Source organism: Fundulus heteroclitus, chromosome 9 (assembly GCF_011125445.2).
Source record: "Fundulus heteroclitus isolate FHET01 chromosome 9, MU-UCD_Fhet_4.1, whole genome shotgun sequence".
In the NCBI taxonomy this organism is placed as follows: Eukaryota; Metazoa; Chordata; class Actinopteri; order Cyprinodontiformes; family Fundulidae; genus Fundulus; species Fundulus heteroclitus.
In genome coordinates, this window is record NC_046369.1 from 39,755,892 (window position 1) to 39,778,073 (window position 22,182).

The 22,182-nt window shown below is 38.8% G+C and overlaps 1 protein-coding gene across 9 annotated transcripts in view; it reads right to left on the reverse strand.

Moving 5' to 3' along the window:
• Nucleotides 1-22,182, reverse strand: part of ect2 (epithelial cell transforming 2) — a 63,657-nt gene that overhangs the window by 35,720 nt on the left and 5,755 nt on the right. For 6 of the 9 annotated variants that reach the window (XR_004931730.1, XM_036141628.1, XM_036141624.1 and 3 more), the window contains 13 exons: nt 19,664-19,846; nt 18,934-19,023; nt 18,601-18,708; nt 16,617-16,690; nt 15,900-16,030; nt 14,662-14,777; nt 12,205-12,267; nt 11,804-12,029; nt 11,459-11,623; nt 7,171-7,295; nt 2,588-2,707; nt 2,433-2,501; nt 2,208-2,318 (listed from right to left, as the gene is read on the reverse strand). Coding sequence is in view for 8 of the 9 variants with exons in the window: in XM_036141628.1 (XP_035997521.1) it covers nt 2,208-2,318; nt 2,433-2,501; nt 2,588-2,707; nt 7,171-7,295; nt 11,459-11,623; nt 11,804-12,029; nt 12,205-12,267; nt 14,662-14,777; nt 15,900-16,030; nt 16,617-16,690; nt 18,601-18,708; nt 18,934-19,023; nt 19,664-19,846 (1,581 nt within the window). In the remaining variant the exon portion in view is untranslated. The remainder of the gene's footprint in view (nt 1-2,207; nt 2,319-2,432; nt 2,502-2,587; nt 2,708-7,170; nt 7,296-11,458; nt 11,624-11,803; nt 12,030-12,204; nt 12,268-14,661; nt 14,778-15,899; nt 16,031-16,616; nt 16,691-18,600; nt 18,709-18,933; nt 19,024-19,663; nt 19,847-22,182) is intronic. The other 3 variants (XM_036141629.1, XM_036141627.1, XM_036141625.1) reach the window with 2 other exon arrangements.

Here is a 22,182-nt window from a genome sequence, read left to right on the forward strand (position 1 = left end):
ACTAACTTCAGTGCATTTCCAAGGATGTTATATGATAGACCAAAACAGCATAGTGTATAATGGTGACGTGGAAAAAAAAAAAAAAAAAAAAGATACATATGAAGAAATCTGAAGAGTTTCACATGTTGGTACTTTGCCTACTTCACTCCTTCTGATGCTAAACTGATGTAATAGGTATTGAATAGTGAATAAAAGCAAATTGTTCTGCACATATTTTGTAGCATTGTTTGTGGGTTTACAAAAGGGGTCCCGGGCTAGAAGCTAATGCTGCTTAGAGGGCCATGGCATGGAAAGGTTTGGGAACCCTTGGTGAAGAGAGACTGCAAACATGTGAAGAAGGTGCCCTGATCAGATTAGACCAGAATCACATTGTATGGCAAAATATGACAAACATGTAAAAATCATATTTGTCTACGCAACCTAGAGAACAGGTCACAGTTGATGGGAACATCAAAACCAAATACCAGACAATGCTGGAGATAAATTCAGTTTGAAGCCTTCAGCTGATCCAAACTGCTGCAGCAAGAGTTCTGATGAAAATCAACAAGAGAGATCACATTTGCCCAATTTTAGCTTCCTTTCACTGGTTTCACTGGGATTATTAAAGTATGTCTGTCTGATTCTGGTTTCCTGTTAAATCAAGAATAGAATTAAAAATTCTTCTTCTCATGTGTAAAGCTCCATCATAGATTAAAGCTCTGATTACGTCGTATGTTCCCAACAGAGCACTTCACTCTCAGACTGCAGGTCTACTGGTGGTTCCTAGATTTTCTAAAAGTAAAATGGGAGGCAGATCCTTTAGTTAACAGGCCCCTCTCCAGACACCATATCTACATTTAATTTTAATTTTTTTTTTTATTTAATTTTTGATAAGCTTATATAGTTACCCCCAAATTCCACATCACAGTTTATAGTTAGAGTGGCTTAGGTTACACTGAGCTATCTGTAGTTATGCTGCTACAGGCTTAGGCTACTAGAGGACATCAGGGTCTATTTTTCTCACTCCTACTGTTTGCATTGTTTGTTGTTATTTCAACTTTTAACTTTTTGTTCTGTCTTTTTTTCTTCATAGTAGGTACACCTGGTCTGGTGTTCTGTTAGCTGTGACATCATCCAGGGGAAACAGATCGTCAGCCATTACCTAGAAAGGATTCCTAGATCAATGTGTGCTTCTGCTCCGTCTTCTCTAACCCCCAGTTGGTCGGGACAGATGACCGTTCACACCAAGCCTGGTTCTGCTGGAGGTTTTCCTCCATGTTAAACATCCTCCATCAACAATGCAGACAACTGCCCACTGTGGCTCTACGCTCTTTCATGAGTAGTGAATGCTGCTTTCTCAAGACTTCATGAAATCTGCTGGGTTTCCTTAGATGGAAAAATTTTTGATTAATCTGTATGATTTGACTGAATTTGACTTTGTAAAGTGCCTTAAGATGAGATATTGCGAATTGGCGCTATATAAATAAAATGTAATTAAATAAAATCGATTAGAAACATGAGACTGGGTCGGGGGTTCACCTTTCAGCAAGACAACCACTCTACATTTCACCAGCGCTACAATGGAAAGGTTTAGATCAAAGCAGATTGATGTTAGAAAGAGCCACTCAAAGACATAAATCTAATTAAGAATCTGAGGCAAGACCTGGTAAGTGATATTCACAGACACTCTCCATCCAGCTTAAGTTATTCTGAAAAGTATAATACACAAAACATTCTCTTGATGTTCACTTTGAAGCTTTACCTTTTATTTTAAAAAGATTCTTTTCATTGCTGCCCTATAGGTAATCAATCCCGTATTTTATAGGTCTTTAACCCCCTCCCCATCTGATGTAGATAAATGTCAGCCATTACAATGGGGAGTCACCATCACAAAGAAACCACATAAGTTAAACAAGAAAATGCATCGTGATGTGCAACAGCCTGTCGTGATTCTATTACCTGAATGAAGTATTTAAATTATACATAGAAACCAGCAGAGCCCTAGGTAACCAAGATCTGAAAATTAACATTCTGTTGGAGGAAACTGAGAGCTGGCTGTGCTCCCTCATTTCCATAAGGGTTGATGAATTGGCTTCTTTTAAGGACACTTAATGTAAACATGCTACATTTAAAGACAAACCTCCTGACAGAAATAGACTCAGTTTCTCAGTTGGTGGACTTGAACACAGCATAACTACATGTTACACGTCCCAACTGAACAGTCTCACCTTGAGAAATGCATGGAAGCGTGGCTTCTGCTTCTCACACCGAACAATGGTCTCTTTGCTCATCTCAAAGAAGTTGACGAAAGGGGGGTAGGCCTTCACCAACTCTTTTGACTGAGGAAAGAGAAAATAAATGATAAATAAAAAACAACTGAGAACTAAATTAATATTTCATAACTAGTAAAAAAAATGTCATCCTACTGTAAAAATGTAAAACTTTGAACTCACATATTTGAGAATGACGTTTCCAACACTTCTGCTTTCTGACCATTCTGTGAGGAGCTCCTCGAGGTCATTCTGGTGAAAAAAAATGTAAACATATGATCACCAAGGAGATGACTACGGTAGAAAATGCGCTTGGCACAGTTGAAAAACTAAACTACCTTTATTCTGGTGTGAACCTCATAGATTTCTGGGATGCTGCCAAAAATGGTCTTCATTTCCTCCTGAGCCAAGATGGGTCCACCTACCTGGCTCTCTTTTTCTAATGGATGCTTGAAAAGCTGGAAAGATTGTCAAAGCAACAGAACACTTTTAAAGTATTTGCCCACTCACAGTTTCCTTCTGCGCTTTACACCATAAAACTAATTTCAACATCACAAAAAGACAACTTGGAGAACATAAAAAATGCTGTGTTCAGATGACGATTTCCTTGTAAGCTATAGTTGGTAAACTGTTCAAAAAAACACTGTTATACTAGGTAAAATCATCCTTCCACCCTGAAAGTAGTTAGTAGTACATTATGTATTCAGAAAAAAGGTTTAAAAAAAATGTACCTCTGTGAGAGCTGCAGGCCAGTAAAAACTGACAAATCCCTGCCGTAAGGACAGAATGGCAGGGATTGGTCAGAGTATTTGTCCTGCTCTCACCCCCCTCTTCTAGTTGGTATCACCTTATCTATTGGTTGTCCCACATGCCAATCATTCTGATGTGCTCACGTAACGCCAGTGTGTGTGCACATTCCTTAATAGTTTCTGCTTGCTGGCAGCGCATGCGTACTTCTAGAGTTTATCTATCCGATTAGCTTAGCCGTTAGCTGTTCATTGTAGCTCTGCTGCCCTCACTGCATACTTTGAACATGGCTGAGAGTCGCAAAAAGCAAACCGCGTTCATGTTTAAGAGAAGAAAAGGAAGACCTCAATAGAAAAATGAGAGCAGAGTGGATTTGGGAGATTTTTTCTCACGAAATCCCTCTGAAGAGCAGAAATGTAGGTAAGATGATCTTTTGCATTTGCAGTTATTCAAAAAGGGACTTGGGATAACTTCGGGAAAAATCGCAGACTCTACCTTTTGTGAAGTGCCCATTTTATGTAGAATGATTTTTCTTTAGTCCTTAAATACATTTGGTTGTGTACTTGAAGTCTCTCGGAGTGCAGAACTATTGAATGTAGTCTGTCTAGGTGCTGCGTAGATATCTTTATATTCTATTTGGATAATATTTTTGTGTTCAGTTTTCCTCCACAATTACATCTCACCATTTGCTTCAGAGCTGCTAAACAAAGTCATGGACTTTCTGCTTACCAATGTCTAGAAGAGATTTTGTCGTCCAAGCTGAAGGATGACAAAGCTACAAGTGGATCAGTCAAAATGTTCAGTTCACCATCCCACACCATCCCACAGCATACAACAAAAATAGCCGTATGGGGTGCAGTTGAACGCTCTGTGACCTAGAGGGGTCAGGGTGTGTTGTGCCTCTTTTAGATTTAAAGACACAGCAACAAAATGAGTTGCTCTCAGACCCATCTCAGAACAGGGATAAAAGAAATGGGGCATGGGGGTAAATTAACAAGGAATCCAGATCAAAGAGCTGCAGCTCCACTTTATATAGATCACAACTGGATGAGTTCAACATGAAAAAGAACTGAAAGGCAAGATATGTTGTCTTTAAGAAAAAAAAAACACAACTTGAAAAGTAATTGCCTCTCAAAATTAAGAACTGGTTATACACCCGTGGCAGCAAAAAATAAAGCCTGCAATGTTTTAGATGTACTTCTGAGTTCTTCTGTGATCTCCTGGATGAGTTGGCAATGCACCTTAGAGTAAGGTAGGTCAACTACTGTTCCCCACATTTCCATGTTTTCTCCATTTGCGGACAATGCTTCTCAATGCACCTGTCGCAATAAGCAATATATCCATTAATCACATGTTATTTGGGTTTTGATTTTTATATCTTGGTGTCCAACTTTCTGTTATTCCGATATCAATTTGTCAATCATACAATTCAACCAATCAAAACAGCATGAAAATCAACATGCTAGCCAACTACTGAGAGGGTTGGGGGTGGGTCACTACATTCGTAGCCTACTTGGAAACGACTGTGGTCACTGTCACTAATGACCACAGGGGGCATGAGGAACAGAACCACAACAGTAAGCCAAATGAAAGAAACTTTCTGGTTGTTTGAAGGCAGAATGGTACACTGCTTTGTTCTGATTCTTGTGCTCCTTAGCTGCTGGAGTTACCTGTCCTAGAATGAATGTTCACTTTAGTCAGTGTTTAGCCTGACATCAGTGCTTATGTTAATCAAACATCTGTTTACACTTATTGTTGACTTTTGAGTTAACTGAACGGACACAGCACTACAGTGTTGCCACATCTGACTGTTTTCAGGCCAAATACAACGTAAAACTCACCCAATTTAAAGAAAAAAAAAACAGCCCAAATCTCCCCACAAAATGTGTAATCAGACAATCAAATAATCTGCACACCTTCCCACATTGTCATAGCAACCGCTGAATGTTTTACCAATAGCCTGAGTTGTAAATCTATCTTAATATAAAATTTCTCTATGAAACATTTTAAAATTGATCAGAAGATCTCAACCTATTTGAGGCATTTACAGTTGATATTGACCACTTCAAAGTGACACTTTGTAATAAATGAAGTAAATGAAATTACACATTTCATTATAAAATTAGTGACACGAGTCATTTTATTCAAATGTAGAAGTATTTACGTTCCTGCCACATCATGACAACTATTTTGATATAATTTTCATATTAATTCTTTCTAAAAAAAATAAAATTATTAACAACCCACTTGAAGCTATTTTTCCAGCCCAACGTGTTCAAAAGAAGCCCAATTGGAAACACGTTTTTTAGTTTTTTGTTTTTTTTTCCCGAACAAAAAAAAAAAAAAAAACCTTGTATCACCCTTCATGGTCAGGCGTACTAATCGCCTACATTTCTTGTGGCAAATCAATGGGAAGACTTCTTCCCGCCCCGGAAAATTTCTGGGTGATCGTGGTCGTAAAGACAAGAGTTTTACATGCCTGGAGTCATGTCTGCAAATATGAGGGAGGGAGACTTTAGATCGAGCACTTGTTTGTTCAAAAAAGTGATCAGCCCTTTGCTAGCACTCGTATTTCCATTTGACGGCAGGTGTCCACGCTGAGCGCCCCACCATTTTGTTCATATGGTAGATTTGAGGTTTAACCCTTTACTTTAAAATATGAAATTTGGTTCATGTTTTCTGCATCGCGAAAAGTATGGCCCCCCCAGCAGCTAGCTACTTAATCAATACCTTGTAGAATAGTCATATAATAAGGGGAAAGAAAATTTTACTCAGCTCTGAAACACCAGCTTTACATTCTGGCTGTAGGTGCATGAAGTAGAGTGCTGATGCTGATCGCTGCTTGTGTGTGTGTTTTTTTTGTTTGTTTTTTGGAGGGGGGTTGGGGATTTATGTGTATGGGAGCTCTCCTATGTATGGGAAACACTCAGCTGTTGCAGTTTTTCCAGCTGGGATGGAAAAATACAACCAGCAGGCCATCTTTGTCTTCCTGGCATTAAACAATCACTGGAGCATTTAACTGACAAACAGAATACAGAAAAGGCATTGCAAAACTGTCCACACTCACAGACAGTATAGTTTAGGGTGACCAGACGTCCCCGAATTCTGGGGACAGTCCCCGTTTTGGATGACCTGTGTCCCGGAAATGTCCCCCAACGTTTTTTGAATGAGAACAAAACGATGCATGCAAAAGTTATTACGCTAGCTGGCTGTGCTGCTGTTAGTGCAACTGACAGAAAAGTAGAAGAGGTAGATGTGCCAAAGGTTTATTGATCTTTGTGAGGGTATACTTGCGTTATTATGCCCTTGTCATTGTATTTGTTGAAAATGGTCTCCCATTCAAAATGTTATTGTTTATTGCAATGATTTGAGGGACAATTTATTATGCAGCGAAATTTGTTATTGTGACAAGCCTTCCTCTCACTACTGCTCACACTCCAAAGACTTAGAAATGGCTTGATTGGCCCTTTCAGACTGAAAGATTGGGGGGCATAATGTGTTACTTGTTGAGATTGGTCATGTAGTCAGATCTGGTTAAAATCACAGATAATTTATGATTTAGCAATGGATAATTGCTTTCCCACCAGGTTGGTGTGTATAATTTCCCCCCTCAATAAATAAAATCATAATTTGATAACTGCTGCTTTGTGTGTTTACTCTGTTTAGTCTGAAACAAAAATTTGTTCAAAGATCTAAAAAAAATTAATGTGAGAAAAACAAAATCTGTAAAGCAGCAAACACCTTTTAACAGCACTGTATATCATAACATATCAAGGTAGACATCAAAGCACTTCAGCGTTTTATTTTAATTACACTTTGCTGCAGTTGTACTATATTGACATCTCCACTCAACTACAACTAATGAAGTTCATTCTGTAAATAAAAACCAAGGACCAAGTGAAAATAAGATCGAAGACATGGAAAACACAAAATAAGCTAAGTTGTTTTTCTTCTAAGGAGACACAGGAGAAATGATCGGGGTCACATTCTTCTTCACTTGGCTGTCATGAATCTCTGCAACAAATGTTGACAGCAGCCAGGATGAAGGTACCACTCACACACACCCACACTTAATGATTATTGCCTAGCCGGAGGCTGTTGTCGGGGGTAACCTGCTAACTAGTATGTGGAAAAGGGTTAAAGCTGTGAATGCAGAGCACACACATACTCCTACCTGTAGGATGGTGTTTAAAATGTCTACATAGTTGCTTTCGGTCTGATAGAGCTCCTTGGAGACCTGCCATCGGGCCGACTGCTTGGAAACAACTGGAGTTGAACTCTTGGAAGGCTTTGAACTCTCTGGAGGAAGACGGGAAGTATATGACAGGACAGAAGCACAAAAGACAACCAGATGTCATACCCCCCCTTTTTAAAAAAAAAAATAAAAATAAATAAAAGACCAAATAATAAAAACTAAAGAATTATTTGGCCCACAAAATCCTTTATATACACTGCACTATACATTTCACAAACAATTAAAAAGGAACACTTTTTAATCAGTGTATAATATCAAATCAGTTAGACTTAGACTTAGGTAGTAGTAGAAGCGGTTGTGCCGGCTTTTCTGGTGTTAACGGCATTAACAACAGGCACTAAAGGGGCAGCTAGGAGACAACCGCAAAAACAAGAACGGTTCTGAAGGCAGATCCCACAGACATTTTCCCCTATTTATTTTGACATTTAAGTAGTTTTGCATTTGGCCAGGATCAGAATCACTACTGATACATTGTGAATGTGGAGTAGATGGACAATAAAGTCTAAGCCTAAAAATGAGGCAATACCTGGACCCTACAGTCCATACGAGTTCAATACGAGTTATTGCCAGAAGGTTTGCTGCGTCTACCAGCGCAGTCTCAAGAGCATGGAGGACATTCCAGGAGAGTTTCTATAGTAGGCCTTTTCCGTCACCAGAACTCTAATTCTCGGACCAGTTCAGTTTGGGCACCGTAGAACTTTGGTGCTTTGTCAGGAGCCAACAACCATTTCCACCAATGTTGGGCATCAAGCATATCAATACTACGCATCTGTGGTAATGTATATATATATTTTTTATTTTAATATAATAGGCACTGTTAAACATCATGAGAAAGCAAAGGACTGGCGCTTTTGGGAGGCTGAAGGGTAGATAATCCAAACCCTTTTTAGGCGTCTCCTAAAAAAAAATTACTGCAGCTTGGACCTTACAAAGAAGAACATGGTTATGGTTAAAACCATACATGTTTAAATAATTATTATCCTTTATCAATTAAATCCAGTGTCAATCCATACTGGCTGACCAGAAAAAGGAATACATTTTAGGATAGAGTTTGTGTTGAAAGGATAGTATTTGAATGAATATACAGCCTGTTTTCCTGTTGTGTTTCTACATTAATATATAAAAACAATTTTACCAGCTCAACAAAAATAAAAATAAGTTAGGTAATTCACTTGTGTCTTATGTTATTTTTTCATACTGTATTTACGTTCTGACAGTCATAGTTCAGAAGAAGAACCAGCTATTTGGTGGTCCCGGAGTTGAACCACATTTCGTGGTCGGGCACCTCTTTTTTATCTCAGCGGAAACACGCAACCGCAGTCTGAAAACAGGTGCTGGAACCAGAATGAGCTCCGAATCGTGTTGGTGGAAAAAGTATGCTGCCTGCAGCGTGGTTCAGTATTATGGGTTCGCTGGTGGGTCAGAGTTGATCTGGGGGTGGGGGGACTGGGGGGTGGTAAATCCGTGGAGGGACGCATTAACTTGTACAGGATAACTGATGGCACCCTGACAGCCATTAGGTATTGGGATGAAATCCTTCGTTAGACCCTTTTGGGTCTAACAACCCAGTGTTTCCTGAGTTCCTCCAGGTACATAATGCCTGGCCTGAGTATGCAGGCAGTTCCTGGAGGATGAAGGAATTGATACCAGTGACTGGCCTCCACAGTCCCCTTACCTAAATCCAACAAAACATCTCTGGGACATCATGTTTAGGTCCCTCTGATACCACCAGGTTGTACCTCATGCTCTCCAGGAACTCAATGATACCCTGGTCAGGATACAGGAGGAGATACCCCAAAAAAACGATTCATCTTCTTATAAGGAGCATATCCCAATGTTTTAAGGCATGCGTACAAGCCTATGGAGGCCATTGAAACTACTCAGGACTGTTTGGAGTTGCTGCAATAACATTTCAGCAAATTGGTGCAGCCTGCAACATCAGTTCTTTCAATCCTCTGTGGATTGATAATTTTCATCAAATGATGTGGCATCCTGATGTCTTTTTAAATGTTCCTTTAACCTTTTTTGAACATTGTAATAATCTGCTCAACAGAACTTGAGCAGAAATGAAAAGCATAACTGAGTGTTTAATTTTTATAGAAGCACTCAGAGGAGGGGCTCAGTTTGTTGATGACTATTTCATAAGGACCTGTCTGTATGGTCTTGGGTAGCTTTACAGCTATGTGCATTGTTAGACAAATATTAGGGTTTATTTGGTGCGCTTTAGACAGAGCCAGCTTCTACTGCCAGGCTGTGTCTCTGGCTGGCTACCCTAACTTTTAAGTGTTTGTCACTCTGGGTGTACTTACTTCTGCTGTTCTTTTTAACCTTGTCCCCTGAAAATGTTGTTTGTGTTATAGATTGTAGTTGCTGTTCTGCTTGCTGTTACTTTAGACGATTTGAGAGCTAGAATTTGAAGTCAGATTCCTTGTTTGTACCCTCACACTTGGTGAAATAAAGTTGATTCTGATTAACTTCATATGAATCTGTTTAAAGAACAGCGCTTGGATAGAAATATGTGGGACAGATTTATAGATTCAAACTGACAGGAGTGCCTATGAGTTCATTACAGATCCAGGTGACATCTAACAAATCTAGGACGAATTTGTTGATGTTACTCTAAGGAGGTCAGATATACAACTTTGGTTTGCATTCTAGTTGCCTCTACATCAGGGACCATTACCATGTCTATGCCTCCCTTTTAAACAGATCACATAATAAAGTTTGAAAAGTTTTCTGCTGATCAAAGAGATGACCTCCTAGACCTTCTTGGATAAAACCTGTTGATCCTACATTTCATAACAGGAGTAGCAGTTTTATAACCTGACTCTAGCCAGATTGATATCGCTCCGCCTACCTTCACTCACATCCATCTGGGACATCTCCCATAGAGAATGATTTCTCCAACCAATTTTATTGCCCAGCCAATCAGGACGCAGGGCTGGAGTTTTATAGATGTGACGTAGTGGAGAAGCGATCGTGACGTGAGACAGACAGCAATGGCGCCTCACATCGAGGAAGCAAGCATTAACATTGATGCTGCTATTTCTTCCGTGTTGTCCAATCTACCTAATATTGTTTCATTAAAAGAACATCAGAGAACGGCTCTGAAGGCTTTTGTTGGTGGAAACAATGTTTTCGCCCTTCTCCCGATCGGATTTGGCAAGTTTTGTTTTCCGGGGTGCGTCCGCGGTGGAGCTGTTGGCGCGAACCATATTAGGAGGCCTTTAGTCCTCGACGCGGTCAAGGACTAAAGGCCGGGATCGACTCCGACCCACGGCGCTTTGCCACCTGTCTTTTCCCCCCTCTTCCTGTCAGCTCACTGTCAATAAAACGCGTGCCACTAGAGCCGCAAACATAAAAAAAAATTTATAAAAGTTTAGTTTTTTTCCTGTGTCGGTCTCACAGCGTCACGGGTTGGCTGCGGTGTGAGTGGTTGAAATAGCACGTTGATAAAGATGACAGACAAGTGGCTTATCCAATCATATGCTAGGATCTTTGATAAGGCCCAGCCTTCAAAAAAGGCAATTTCTAAGGAGAGGTCCCAGATGGATGTGAGTGGAGCTAGGCGGAGCGAAATACATCAGGCTAGAGTCAGATTAGCAGTTTTAAGCACAGATAAAAAAAAAAACTGGATATTTTAATAACTGTACAGTATTTCTTTATCTTATGCTGTGAAATTGCCCTCACTGTACAGTCTCCTACAGTATTTCCTAATTTTTGGTTTTATATTTCTACCTTGTGTGATCTGCATGTTTTTTTTGCCTTTTACTTTGCTGCTGATAGCCTTGGATTTCCTACCTGAGGGACAATAAAGGACTGTCCTATTCTAAAAGGTAGTATTCAAGGTGATTCTTTAATGCAGGTTCACACTTCTAGCCTTTTTGTTCGTTTAGGAGCTTGTTAAATCTTTTCTATTTAACCTTGGATTTCCAAAACTGAGTTAAACAGTAATGGCTGAGTGTAAACAGGTTTAGCCAACAACCTTCTTTGTGACATTTAGTGAAAAACCTGGAAAGCTGCCTGCTTGGATGTGAACTGCCTGCTTGGATGTGAACTGCCCATTCAGTATAGATCAGAAAAGGCTGAGTTAAAACTGCCAAAATGAGACCTTGTTTTCTGGTTAGGAAGCTCTAACTAGTCCATAAACGGTTGTAACAAATGGATGCTTGCTTATCACCAATTGAACTTTTAAACAAAAGCCAACCTGCAGATGCTCCTTGCTGCTGCTCTTCAGGTGTTTGCTGACAGGTACTCGTACTCTGGTGGGACCTTTTTCTCCTCTCTTGCCTGTCTGACCTACTTCTCCTTTCTCTGGTTTTCCTTCTCCTTATCTTATCCCTGGTCACAGTACTGTCCCCTACTCTGTCTTCTGGAATACAGAGGGGTATGGTGTGACACTTATAACAGTATGACAGAATTCATTAAAAGCACATATATAGTAGTCAGTTATTTTTCCTTCAATAATCACCTTTCACAGCAATCTTTTGGATGGGATAAAAAACAAACAAACAAACAAAAAAAAAGAAACACAGGCTCCTCTTGTTCTCACCTATTAAGGCTTTGCAGGTTTCAGGAGTGTTAGAGATGTCAAGTAGAGACCCAATGGACAGGGAGTGCTCTGCTGATGGTCTTTTGCGTGGTGGTGGGAAGGGGGAGATTTCGGTTTCCTTGGTGAGCTGAGCAAGGGTTTCTCTCAGACGGCGCCGCTTGCGGTTACTGCTGGGGGTGGCGAGGGACAGCAGGGACACTGCTTTTTTCATGGCAGGGCTGTCATTCTGCAGCAAAAAGGTAAATATTTGCAGCAAAAAAGGGCAACTGATTGAATACAAAATCAGATGTAAAACATAGTGTAAGGACAATAAAATCTATACGTTCTTTTGGTTTAGTGAAGCATATTGCATGTGAGAGAGGTTAAATATTCAGCATCAAATCTAATTAATATGCACTCACCTTTTCATACAGGTACATGGACTCGCCAGCTCGACCATCCATCTGAATGCTTCCCCAGAACCACTAAAGTAAAACCAGGACAGTGAAGACTTGTGGTTAATGAGCTGGCACCCTACAAACAATCTACCCACCTTTAAGTCCTCCTTTGAAAGAAAAATGCATCGGTAACAGGTCTTTGACACAAAATCTTGCACTAATATGGGTTAACACACAGGATCCTGATAACAAAGCTCGGACGAAAGCTGAAAAAAAAGCAAACACTTTGTCCCTTCTTGACTCAGTTTAATATCTACCTCTTCGGTACCTAAACTATAACATCAGTTTATTTATCAAGAGTTTTCATTAAATATAGACATTAAGATTCATGAAAATGATTAACTCTTGTGTATAAATATAATTAAGTTTATCTAAAAAAAAAAAAAATACAATATTGTGAAAAAGTTCAAGTATCTGTTACTTATTTCAGAAAGTGAAATTCAAATAGATTTACTACACAAAGTATTTTAAGTCTTTCTTTTTGTAATCTTGATTATTACAACTTACCTTACTTAATGAAAAACCCCAAAAATCTGTGTCTCAAAATTGGAATAGTATCCACACACACACACACACACACACACACACGCACACACACACATATGTATATATAAATTAAAGTAAGGTTTCGGGGAACTATGTTAATTTCATTGGCCAGTTTGCTGCATCTCCAAATAGGTTGTCAGCAGAAGGAAGCCTGCAGTGTTAGAAAAACTTCCTGGTAGATGGCTGCATTACCTGTGGACTTCAGAAACCCAATAGACCAGAACCAGCAGATGACATGAAACCCCGGATCATCACTGACTGTGGAAATTTCCTACTGGACTTGAAGCAACATGGATTCTGTTTCTCTCCCATCCAGACTCTGTCACCTTGATTTCCAATTAAAATGAAGTGAAATGTACTTTCATCTGAGAAGAGGTGGCTTGACATAAGGACTGACATTTTTAGCCCATGTGTAAGATTTGTCTGTGCCTTGTGGATCTTGATGCACTGACTCCAGCATCAGTCCACTCCCTGTGAAGCAGCATCAAATTTCTGAATGAATATTGCTTGACAACACTGTGGGTTACGGTTACCTGTGTTGTTCATGTAACTTTCCCTACCACACTTTTTCCTTCTGCTCAATTTTCTGTGATTTTGTTTAGATACAACATTCTGTTAGCCATAATCACAAATAAATACTTAAAATATTTAACTTTGTAATCAATGCGTTTCCCTTTCTGAAAGGAGCGACAAAAAATCTGTAACGTCCGTCCGTCTTCTTCCGCTTATCCGGGGTCGGGTCGCGGGGGTAGCAGCTTCAGTAGGGAGGCCCAGACGTCCCTCTCCCCAGCCACTTGGGCCAGCTCCTCAGGAGGAATCCCAAGGCGTTCCCAGGCCAGCCGGGAGACATAGTCCCTCCAGTGTGTCCTGGGTCTTCCCCTGGGCGTCCTCCCGGTGGGACGTGCCCGGAACACCTCTCCAGGGAGGCGTCCAGGAGGCATCCTGACCAGATGCCCGAGCCACCTCAACTGGCTCCTCTCGACGTGGAGGAGCAGCGGCTCTACTCTGAGTCCTCCCAGGATGACTGAGCTCCTCACCCTATCTCTAAGGGAGAGCCCAGACACACTACGGAGAAAACTCATTTCAGCCGCTTGTATCCGGGATCTCGTTCTTTCGGTCACGACCAAAAGCTCGTGACCATAGATGAGGGTAGGAACGTAGATCGACCGGTAAATCGAGAGCTTTGCCTTTTGGCTCAGCTCTCTCTTCACCACAACGGATCGGTACAGCGCCCGCTTCACAGCAGACGCTGCACCAATCCGCCTGTAAATCTCCTGCTCCATCTTCCCCTCATTCGTGAACAAGACCCCAAGATACTTGAACTCCTCCACTAAGGGCAGCACATCCTCCCCAACCCGGTGAAGGCACTCTACCCACAGTCTGTCCACAGAATATTTTCCCAACAGGCTTGGGGACCATCAAGATGTGTTCTGGAAATCTGGCAATCAGACACGGTTTTTCACACATGTAGGTAGGGATTTTTCTCTCACTAAAAACCCTTTAAACTGCATTTTGTGTTTGCTTCTGTTGTCTTTGACTAATATTAAAATTATTTTGCTGTTCTGAAACACTTAAATGTGACTAACATGAAAAAAAAAAAATTAAGAAGGGAGCAAACACTTTACACCACTATATTTATTAGTTATTTAACCAGATTTCCCTACAGTTGACTTATTGTAAACAAGTACAAATTGACAAAACAGTCTTTATGAAATGTTTTTCAAGAGACTGCTCTGTTTTGTAAGAACTAAAACTAAAATGGTATGTGGACAAAAGGTCCACCAAAGATAAGAGTTGGTCTTGTTTAATGATTCTATTTTTACAAAGTTAAACTTTCCATTGAAGTAGTAGGACATCCAAGCATAAATAGCTCACCTCTTGTTTAACCACAAAGAGTTTTGTGGAGGGAAATACTGGCAGCTCCTTCACAGAGTTTTCTTCCACCACCACATGTGTACACTGGTCATCTCCTACTGCAGCGAATCGACCACCTTTCACACACACCACAAAGAAAATTAATCCATCCATATTCAAAGAGTGAATAAAGAACTATAGGCATCACATTTCTTATTGCTGAGCCATTATTATACATGTGTAAGCTTGTATTGAAACGGTTAATTTGTACTTATTATAAAAAAAAAAAACTTGCATTTCTTTTCATTCGGTGCTGTTAGTATTGACACTGAGGACCAGATTTACCAAAAATTAAGTTCTATCACCCAGTTGCCTAAATACAACATGCACGTTTTGATTGGTACATTGCAATGAGTTCTACAGACCCCTCTGGAAGATTCAGATTTTATTAAATGTAAAAAATCTCTGAACTTCAACAATCCACTATGCCAGCCAGATGTGTGTTCACCTTCCCAACAGAAAACTTATTATACCCCGAATTCTTCCTGTGGTTTGGTGTCAGGAGAACAGCCAAGTCTGTTTCTAACTTTCCCTGAATCTTTGTTTTTCTTAAACAGAAAATATGTGTGTATTAAACTGTGCAATTAAAAGTTGTAGGTATTAAACTCCAAATCATAACCATCTGAGTCTGAAGCAAAGATGTGGGTCGTGTCAGCATGTACTAATATGAAAGTCAACTTTTAAAATACCATCTGACTTCTACTTTGTGGTGACAAACTCATGATTGTAATGTGGAAAACAGAGGTGCCTAAATGTATATGTAGCTTCATTGCATAAAACAGAGCATCGGAAACACAGGTCTGTGGTGGTAGGGACTGTCTGAAACCATGCATCACGTCTAAAGGACACAACAGGAAAAAGGCTAGCAGGTGGAGAAAAAAAGAAAAATACCATCAATTATCTAAAACTATGTCCCAAACCACAGTAGATTAAAAGATGCTTGTAGCACCGTTTAATGTTCGTTAGCTCATCAAATAGCACAAAGTATACATCTGCATATCAAAAATACGTATAAAAGAGCTAACTGCAGGAAAATATCTTAAGTGATGTATACTATATTGTTTGAATAACCTCTAAAGAATGTAAATCAATTCTGCTTGTAAATTGTCCAGTTGTCTACTTTAACCAAGTAAAGAATTCCAAAATGTAAAAACGTACAAAACAAACTGCTTCGGTTTTACGTGAACAAAATTACAAACCATGTTTAAGAGTCCTCTCCTCCATGTTGGCCTTTTCTTCTTCTGAGAAACCCAAAAAACTGAGAGTGCAGTTCTGGAAAGGAGGTACTTTAAACTCTGTTCGGAACTCCTCATCATTGGCATGAAAATGCCTTTACAAAAAGGAATGTGAGAAACAAGGTTATTAAGAGGTCAATTATTCCATCTTCAACACTGAAACAAATGCACATTTGAAGAGAATACATTTTTATAATTTATTTTCAAAATTTGCCTGCGACTGTATCCGCTGCGGTCACTTCATAGGTGCACAGTACCGTGCATCTGTTAAACATCCAGAACCTCAACGGAGTGTGTGCCATGCGCACCCAATCATACGCAATGGATATGTAAACAGGCAGGTTGGAGTTAAGCTGAAGATCCGCTGGCAGATTTCTGAGTACATGTTTTTTTTCACTAAATATTTGACCCATTGTTAACTTAGAATTAACTTTGTCATGTAAACCTCAGAAGAAAATTATTTAATCAGGTATGGACAAAAATGTGCAGCGAAGTCCCACTTTACACTGAATGCAGGTTTTTGCCAACACTGAAAATTGTAGGATAAAAAAAAAAAAAAAAAATAAAATTATTCCACGTTTCACTTTTTCCATTTCTTCATTCCGGTTCCCTTCATTTGCTTTTAAGATGTAGGACGTTTAAGTCTCTTTGTTTTGTGTTCAACCAGGATTTTAAACTTACACATCGTCTCTTCTCTCCCATGCCTTCTGAATCCAAGCTGGAGAGAGAATAGGAGTCCCCATACACACTGCCACCTGAGAGACAATGGCAAAAAAACAGACTGAACTGCATGGCAAAGAGAGGAGGGGGAAGCGTCCGGTCCTTTCAGTGCAGTTCACTATAACCAGAGTTTAGTTCTGTACTAATTTGTCCAGATCACACTGTCAATCAGAATGAGAAGTATGACTAGGGCTGTTTATATAAAAAAAAAAAAAAAAAAAAAAAAAAAAAACGATTTTTCCCACTTTTAAATCGACTCTTATTAATTCCTAAAAATCAATTCATATGACCAAAGATCCATTTAGAAAAAAAACTTTCTAGTTCAGGTACAAAATAAAAAAAGATTTCTAGGCATGACAGTTCATTTTAAGGTGAGTGTTTCCTCTTTAAAAAAACAAAACATTGCTACATGCCTTTGGGAAGAAACACTACTACAAGTTAAGAGGTAGGAAAAATAAAAACCAAGAAAAAAAAATTGAGGGTAAAGTGCTGCGTCAAATTCCTGTGCATCCTTGCAAACAAAAGAAAGACAATCTGCAGTCTATTCCTTCATGTCAGGGCAGCAAACCTTTTCATCCTCAGTCTGAAAACTCTCCAGATGGGAGCTGAATTATGACTCTGACATCACTCCCAGACAAACCCTCTCAGCAAGGAGAACTGCTCAGTAATTACTGCTCATTCTTCCATTGCCTTTCTTCAAGCTAAGCAATACAACAAACCCCAGAAATAAAGATCAAGACTTCTGTCTCACCTTAGAGAAAAAGATTAGAGTTTAGTTGTACATTGGGTTTTAATGATTTTTGATTGAGTTCTATTTTCACATAATTCTACTCCTTCCTCATAAACATTTATGTCATCACTGATGAGATCCTGGTAGACATGTTGAGAAGGAACAGTGCCGTATGAAGAAATGGACTGTTGCACGGAGTCTAATAATAATAATAACAATTATTATTATTATTATTATTATTATTATTATTATTATTATTATTATTATTATTATTAATAATAATAATAATAATAATAATAATAATAATATTGCCTAATAACCCACCAAACAAAACCAAACTTAAAGATTTGCCTGCAGTCAAAAAAATATCAAATATACTAAGGACGAATGACACATTACTGACAGAGATTTCCTAAGATGTCATATTTGGGTTAAACCCACTGAGGGCAAAAGCACCCCTCAGTACAAGTTATCAGATAATGCATTGCAATCCTCCTAGCTATTAACCTAACAAGTCCTGGTAATTGTTATAAATGATTTAAGGAAAAGGCCCTGACTACACCACTATGGTTTCTTCTTTAATCAGGTGTGGCTGTGGTACGAGTTTGTGAGACTTGAACAAAAGGGACGATAACACTGATGGCAGTGAGTAAAGACTTCAACATTAACATTAAAATGTAGAGGGAAACCATCCTGAGGAAGATGGCTACATATTCTGTCCAACATTGCTTCTCATATTCTCCAAGTCTTCAGCTTTAATAGAGAATTCTTGAAGTTTAATTGAGTCGAGACAAAGCAACCCCTTTTGAAAAAGGCTGCTTTCCGCTCAGGAAAAGTGTTCCTGAAGTATTTCAGTAGATCAGTATTACAAACATTTCCATTTATCAAGTCTGACGGAAACAACAAAACTCTATTTAAATATCTTCGCTTTGGAATTTATTTTTAGATCTCAGACATAACTAAAATCTCAGTTTAGCCTAATAATTTGTTAGTCTGGACAGGGCATTATGGTTTACCGCTATGACCAAGCAGTAAGGATGTAGAAAATCTCTAAACACCAAGCAAATTTTCTTTCCATAAATTCCATAAATAGTTTTAAATAAAAAAAGTCTATTTTGTCCATTACACAAGTGAATGCGGATTATATACACAAAGGTACATGTTTGCCAAAAACAACTATAAGAGCATGATTAGAGAAAATAGGAATGTACAAACCCTGTATTTCTCTCCATGAGTGGACTTTGCAACGACATGAGTAACCTTGGTGCTGAAGTCTTTCCGGATTATTCCGCCCATATGATGAACCAGGTTTACCAGGTTTTTCTACAAAGAGAAGCCCAATGGCAACATTAATATCGCAACAAAAGATGCCAGAATTGACTGATTCTAATTTATGAATCCTCTGCATACACAGAACTGAACTGTTGTAGTCAGTGACTCGATGTCAGCAGCAGGCACTGTCCGTGGATGTTACATACCATATGCACATATGTGGTTGTTTCCATGCCAAGAGAAACTTTTAAAGAATCTGAGTAAAAATCTTCTCACCATTTCCCCCTTGTTCTTGAAGCCAGTGAAACACAGCGACAGGTTAAGCATGGCGGTGCAGTAAAGAGGACGGCATGAAAAATGGAGTGGCTGTGAAGAAGAAAAAAAAAAAAAGAAAAAAAAAAAAAAAACGACTGAAAATCAGTGAATGAAAATTCTGTATAATTGCTTCGGGTGTTAACAGTTTTAGCATCAGCTAGTAACATGAGTCAGGGTTCCTATGCATTTCTCATCAAACAAAAATAAATAAATAAATTACAGACTGGACTTTATAAAGCTCTCTGGGATTTTCCTTCATTTTAAACTATTGAATAGTAAAAGCTGCTATGAATTCATGGCAGATACTTTAACAGCGGCCAGACTTTAAATATGGAACCTGAGAGATAGAGCAAAAACAAAAAAGGAAGGATGGACATGAATGAAAGGATAGGGAGAACAGAGAAGGGAAGGACACAAGAAAGGATGATAAGATAAACAAAAAAGAACAAACAATAAAAAAGGGACCCACCAAAGAAAGAAGGCAGGACTTAATATCTAAACAATGCTGTATAAAATACAAAGGCTTCTTTGGTTTTCCCGAACTTATTCAGACCCAAAAAATACTGAAATGTAATTCTAGACATTTCCTGTCTGTGTAGAAACTCTGAGAAACTAAAAAAGTAATCAAGTACAAGTTCCATCCATCTCATGCTCCAGCGTAAAATAACTTTAATGTGATTAAAATACTCGCCTCTTCCTTTGCAGCACAGTGCAGCACCACAGGAGGCCCGACAATGCGGTTATCGTGTTTGTAGAGGTAGGTGTAGTCAGGGGAATTAAAGTCTGTGAGGATGAACACAGTCTCAAAATCTGTGCTGTCTCCATCTTCAATATCCTGGACATTGTCGGTCTTTAAGAATGGGGTGTTGATGTCCTGAGGAGGAGGGATAATCACAGAGAGATCAGAGTACAAAGAGAAAACAGAAAAACTAAACCGCAAAAAAGCTAATCAGCTATGAGGCCTGCTGACATTGCTAATCAGGCTTTTATGCTATGGTTATTTGTCAGATTCGAATGTCATCTTAACAATATAACAGAAAATGTATGTAAATGGCTGGAATTATTTTGATAATTCTCTTAGTAACAAAAGATCCCAATAAAACAAAAAATAAAACAAATAAAACAAATGGGCAACCTTTCAGCATTAAATACATTTTGGACTTAGAGGTAGAAAAGACATGAACCTTTTCCTCCCTGAGTTATAAGCTCTGTATCACCAGAGGCCCATTCTGCTGCTGTAATACTGCATTCACAGGATTTCAATAAACAATTTCATTATGTTTTGAAATGTTTCCCCCTCCATCTTTAATCCATCAAGGAAAACAGAAATAATAGTCTGCAGTGCACAATTATTCAGTTTTATATACTGAAAAGCACGAAGCACTGCTTGAAAACAATCAATTTTATCCGTGGAAATGAGAGTGTGAAGTTACAGCTGAGCTGTTTAAATCAATGGCCCCCTACTAACTGCCAGGCTGACTTAGGCCCCAGCACGGCGAAAGGGAGGAAAATGTTCATGCTACTGTAGTATTAGACCTCGTTAGAACACAGACTGTGAAAAAAAAAAAAAAAAAAAAAGATATATGACGCAGAACAGAGGAAAAGGACAGGAACTGGCACCACCATCCACCATATAATCAACACCCAACATGTTAGATTCCCTAAACACATTTAAAATGTCCATTACAAAAGTTCTGAACAGAATTATGGAAAGGATGTGTAGAGCAAATTATTAAAGGACAATTACTGATGGGGAAAAAGTCGCATTCAAAACTTCATAGAAAACTAATTGGGTGAGAAGTAAAAAAAAAAAAAAAACTAAAAAAAAAAAAAAAACCTAAAAAAACTGCTGTCACTGTACTGTAAGTGAATTTCTTTCAGCTGAGTCATTAAAAGATCAAAATATTTAGTTAGAAAATTGTTCTAAAGTTAGATGGAAAAAGCAAAAACACCAAACTACTTTAGTCTAGGAGTTTACTTTAGTCTATTGTTAAAGCAAATCCTTCCCCTCTCAGTCAGCCATTGTTCAGGCCACAATCAAATGGGGACAGTTGTGAAATAAATGGGATTAAAAGGGATTGCTGATCTTTGAAGAGGACTGTGCTAAAAAGGTCAGGAGCCACTAACATGTTACCTGAGGTAAATAACTTTCAGTGTCCTGACTGATGAAAGAGAGCCATCAGCTTGTCAAGGATCAAGAGATAAAAGTAGAGTACCTAAAACTGTCCCACAGAAACCCTACAGCAGTTTATGGGAAGACTATTCAATAAACAACTGAGCTGTGATAATGTTTGGATCAGCAATTCCAAACCTTGGAAGCTAAGCCTGGCTCCACATTTTTTGTGTGTGTGTGTTTTTACTTTTAAAACAAAACTTATGAGTAATTTCCTCCACATTGTTGTGTGTTAAGAGAGTTCCCAGGCCTCAGTCTGGGGCACTGGCCTGTGTCTGCATGTGTGAATAATGCAGTTGTTTACTTTATTCTCAAAAGGAGACAGGCTCAGTCAAAGTGGCCGAACTGGGCAAAAACAGCCGTGTGGTTTGAACACCTTGTAACGTTTGATGACAATTGTGCTGCTAGAGACAACAGCAAGGGGCTCCTGATGAGCTGCCAGAAACGACAGACCTACTTTACATTTGTTTAGGATGCCGAGCGCTCGATAACGTTAAACACATCTTCTCTCTACTCCATTTTTTCCTGAACAGGTTTCTTAAGATTAAACCCACACATGAATGAACCAACCTTTGCCTGAATATAATGTGCTGACTTTGAACAGTTGACAATGGTCTTTCATTCTGTTTTAATGAGTTGAGTAAATAATGTTAATAAATAAATGTATGAATTTTAAATCAGAAAAATTAAGACTGAACAAGTATGTTCTAAGCTACATAAAGTGTTAGTCATTCCTACCTGTTTGATAAGTGTTTGATATTAACCTGTTACTTTAGAGTTGCACTCTTGAATGAGCTGTGGCCAATGTCTGTTTATTTGCAGTTCAGCTTTTAGATTTGAAATCGGAACACTTCTAGGCTTTTACTTGTATATGCATAAACATTAAGAACTTAAATCTATTTATTTGTCCAACTGGGGATTACACACACTTTATACATACTGTATATAGCTGTTAACATTTTATTTTGTGGTATGTAATAAAGCTCAAAGTCTGATGGAAATAAATATATGAACTTTATTGAAACGAGTTTTTAAAA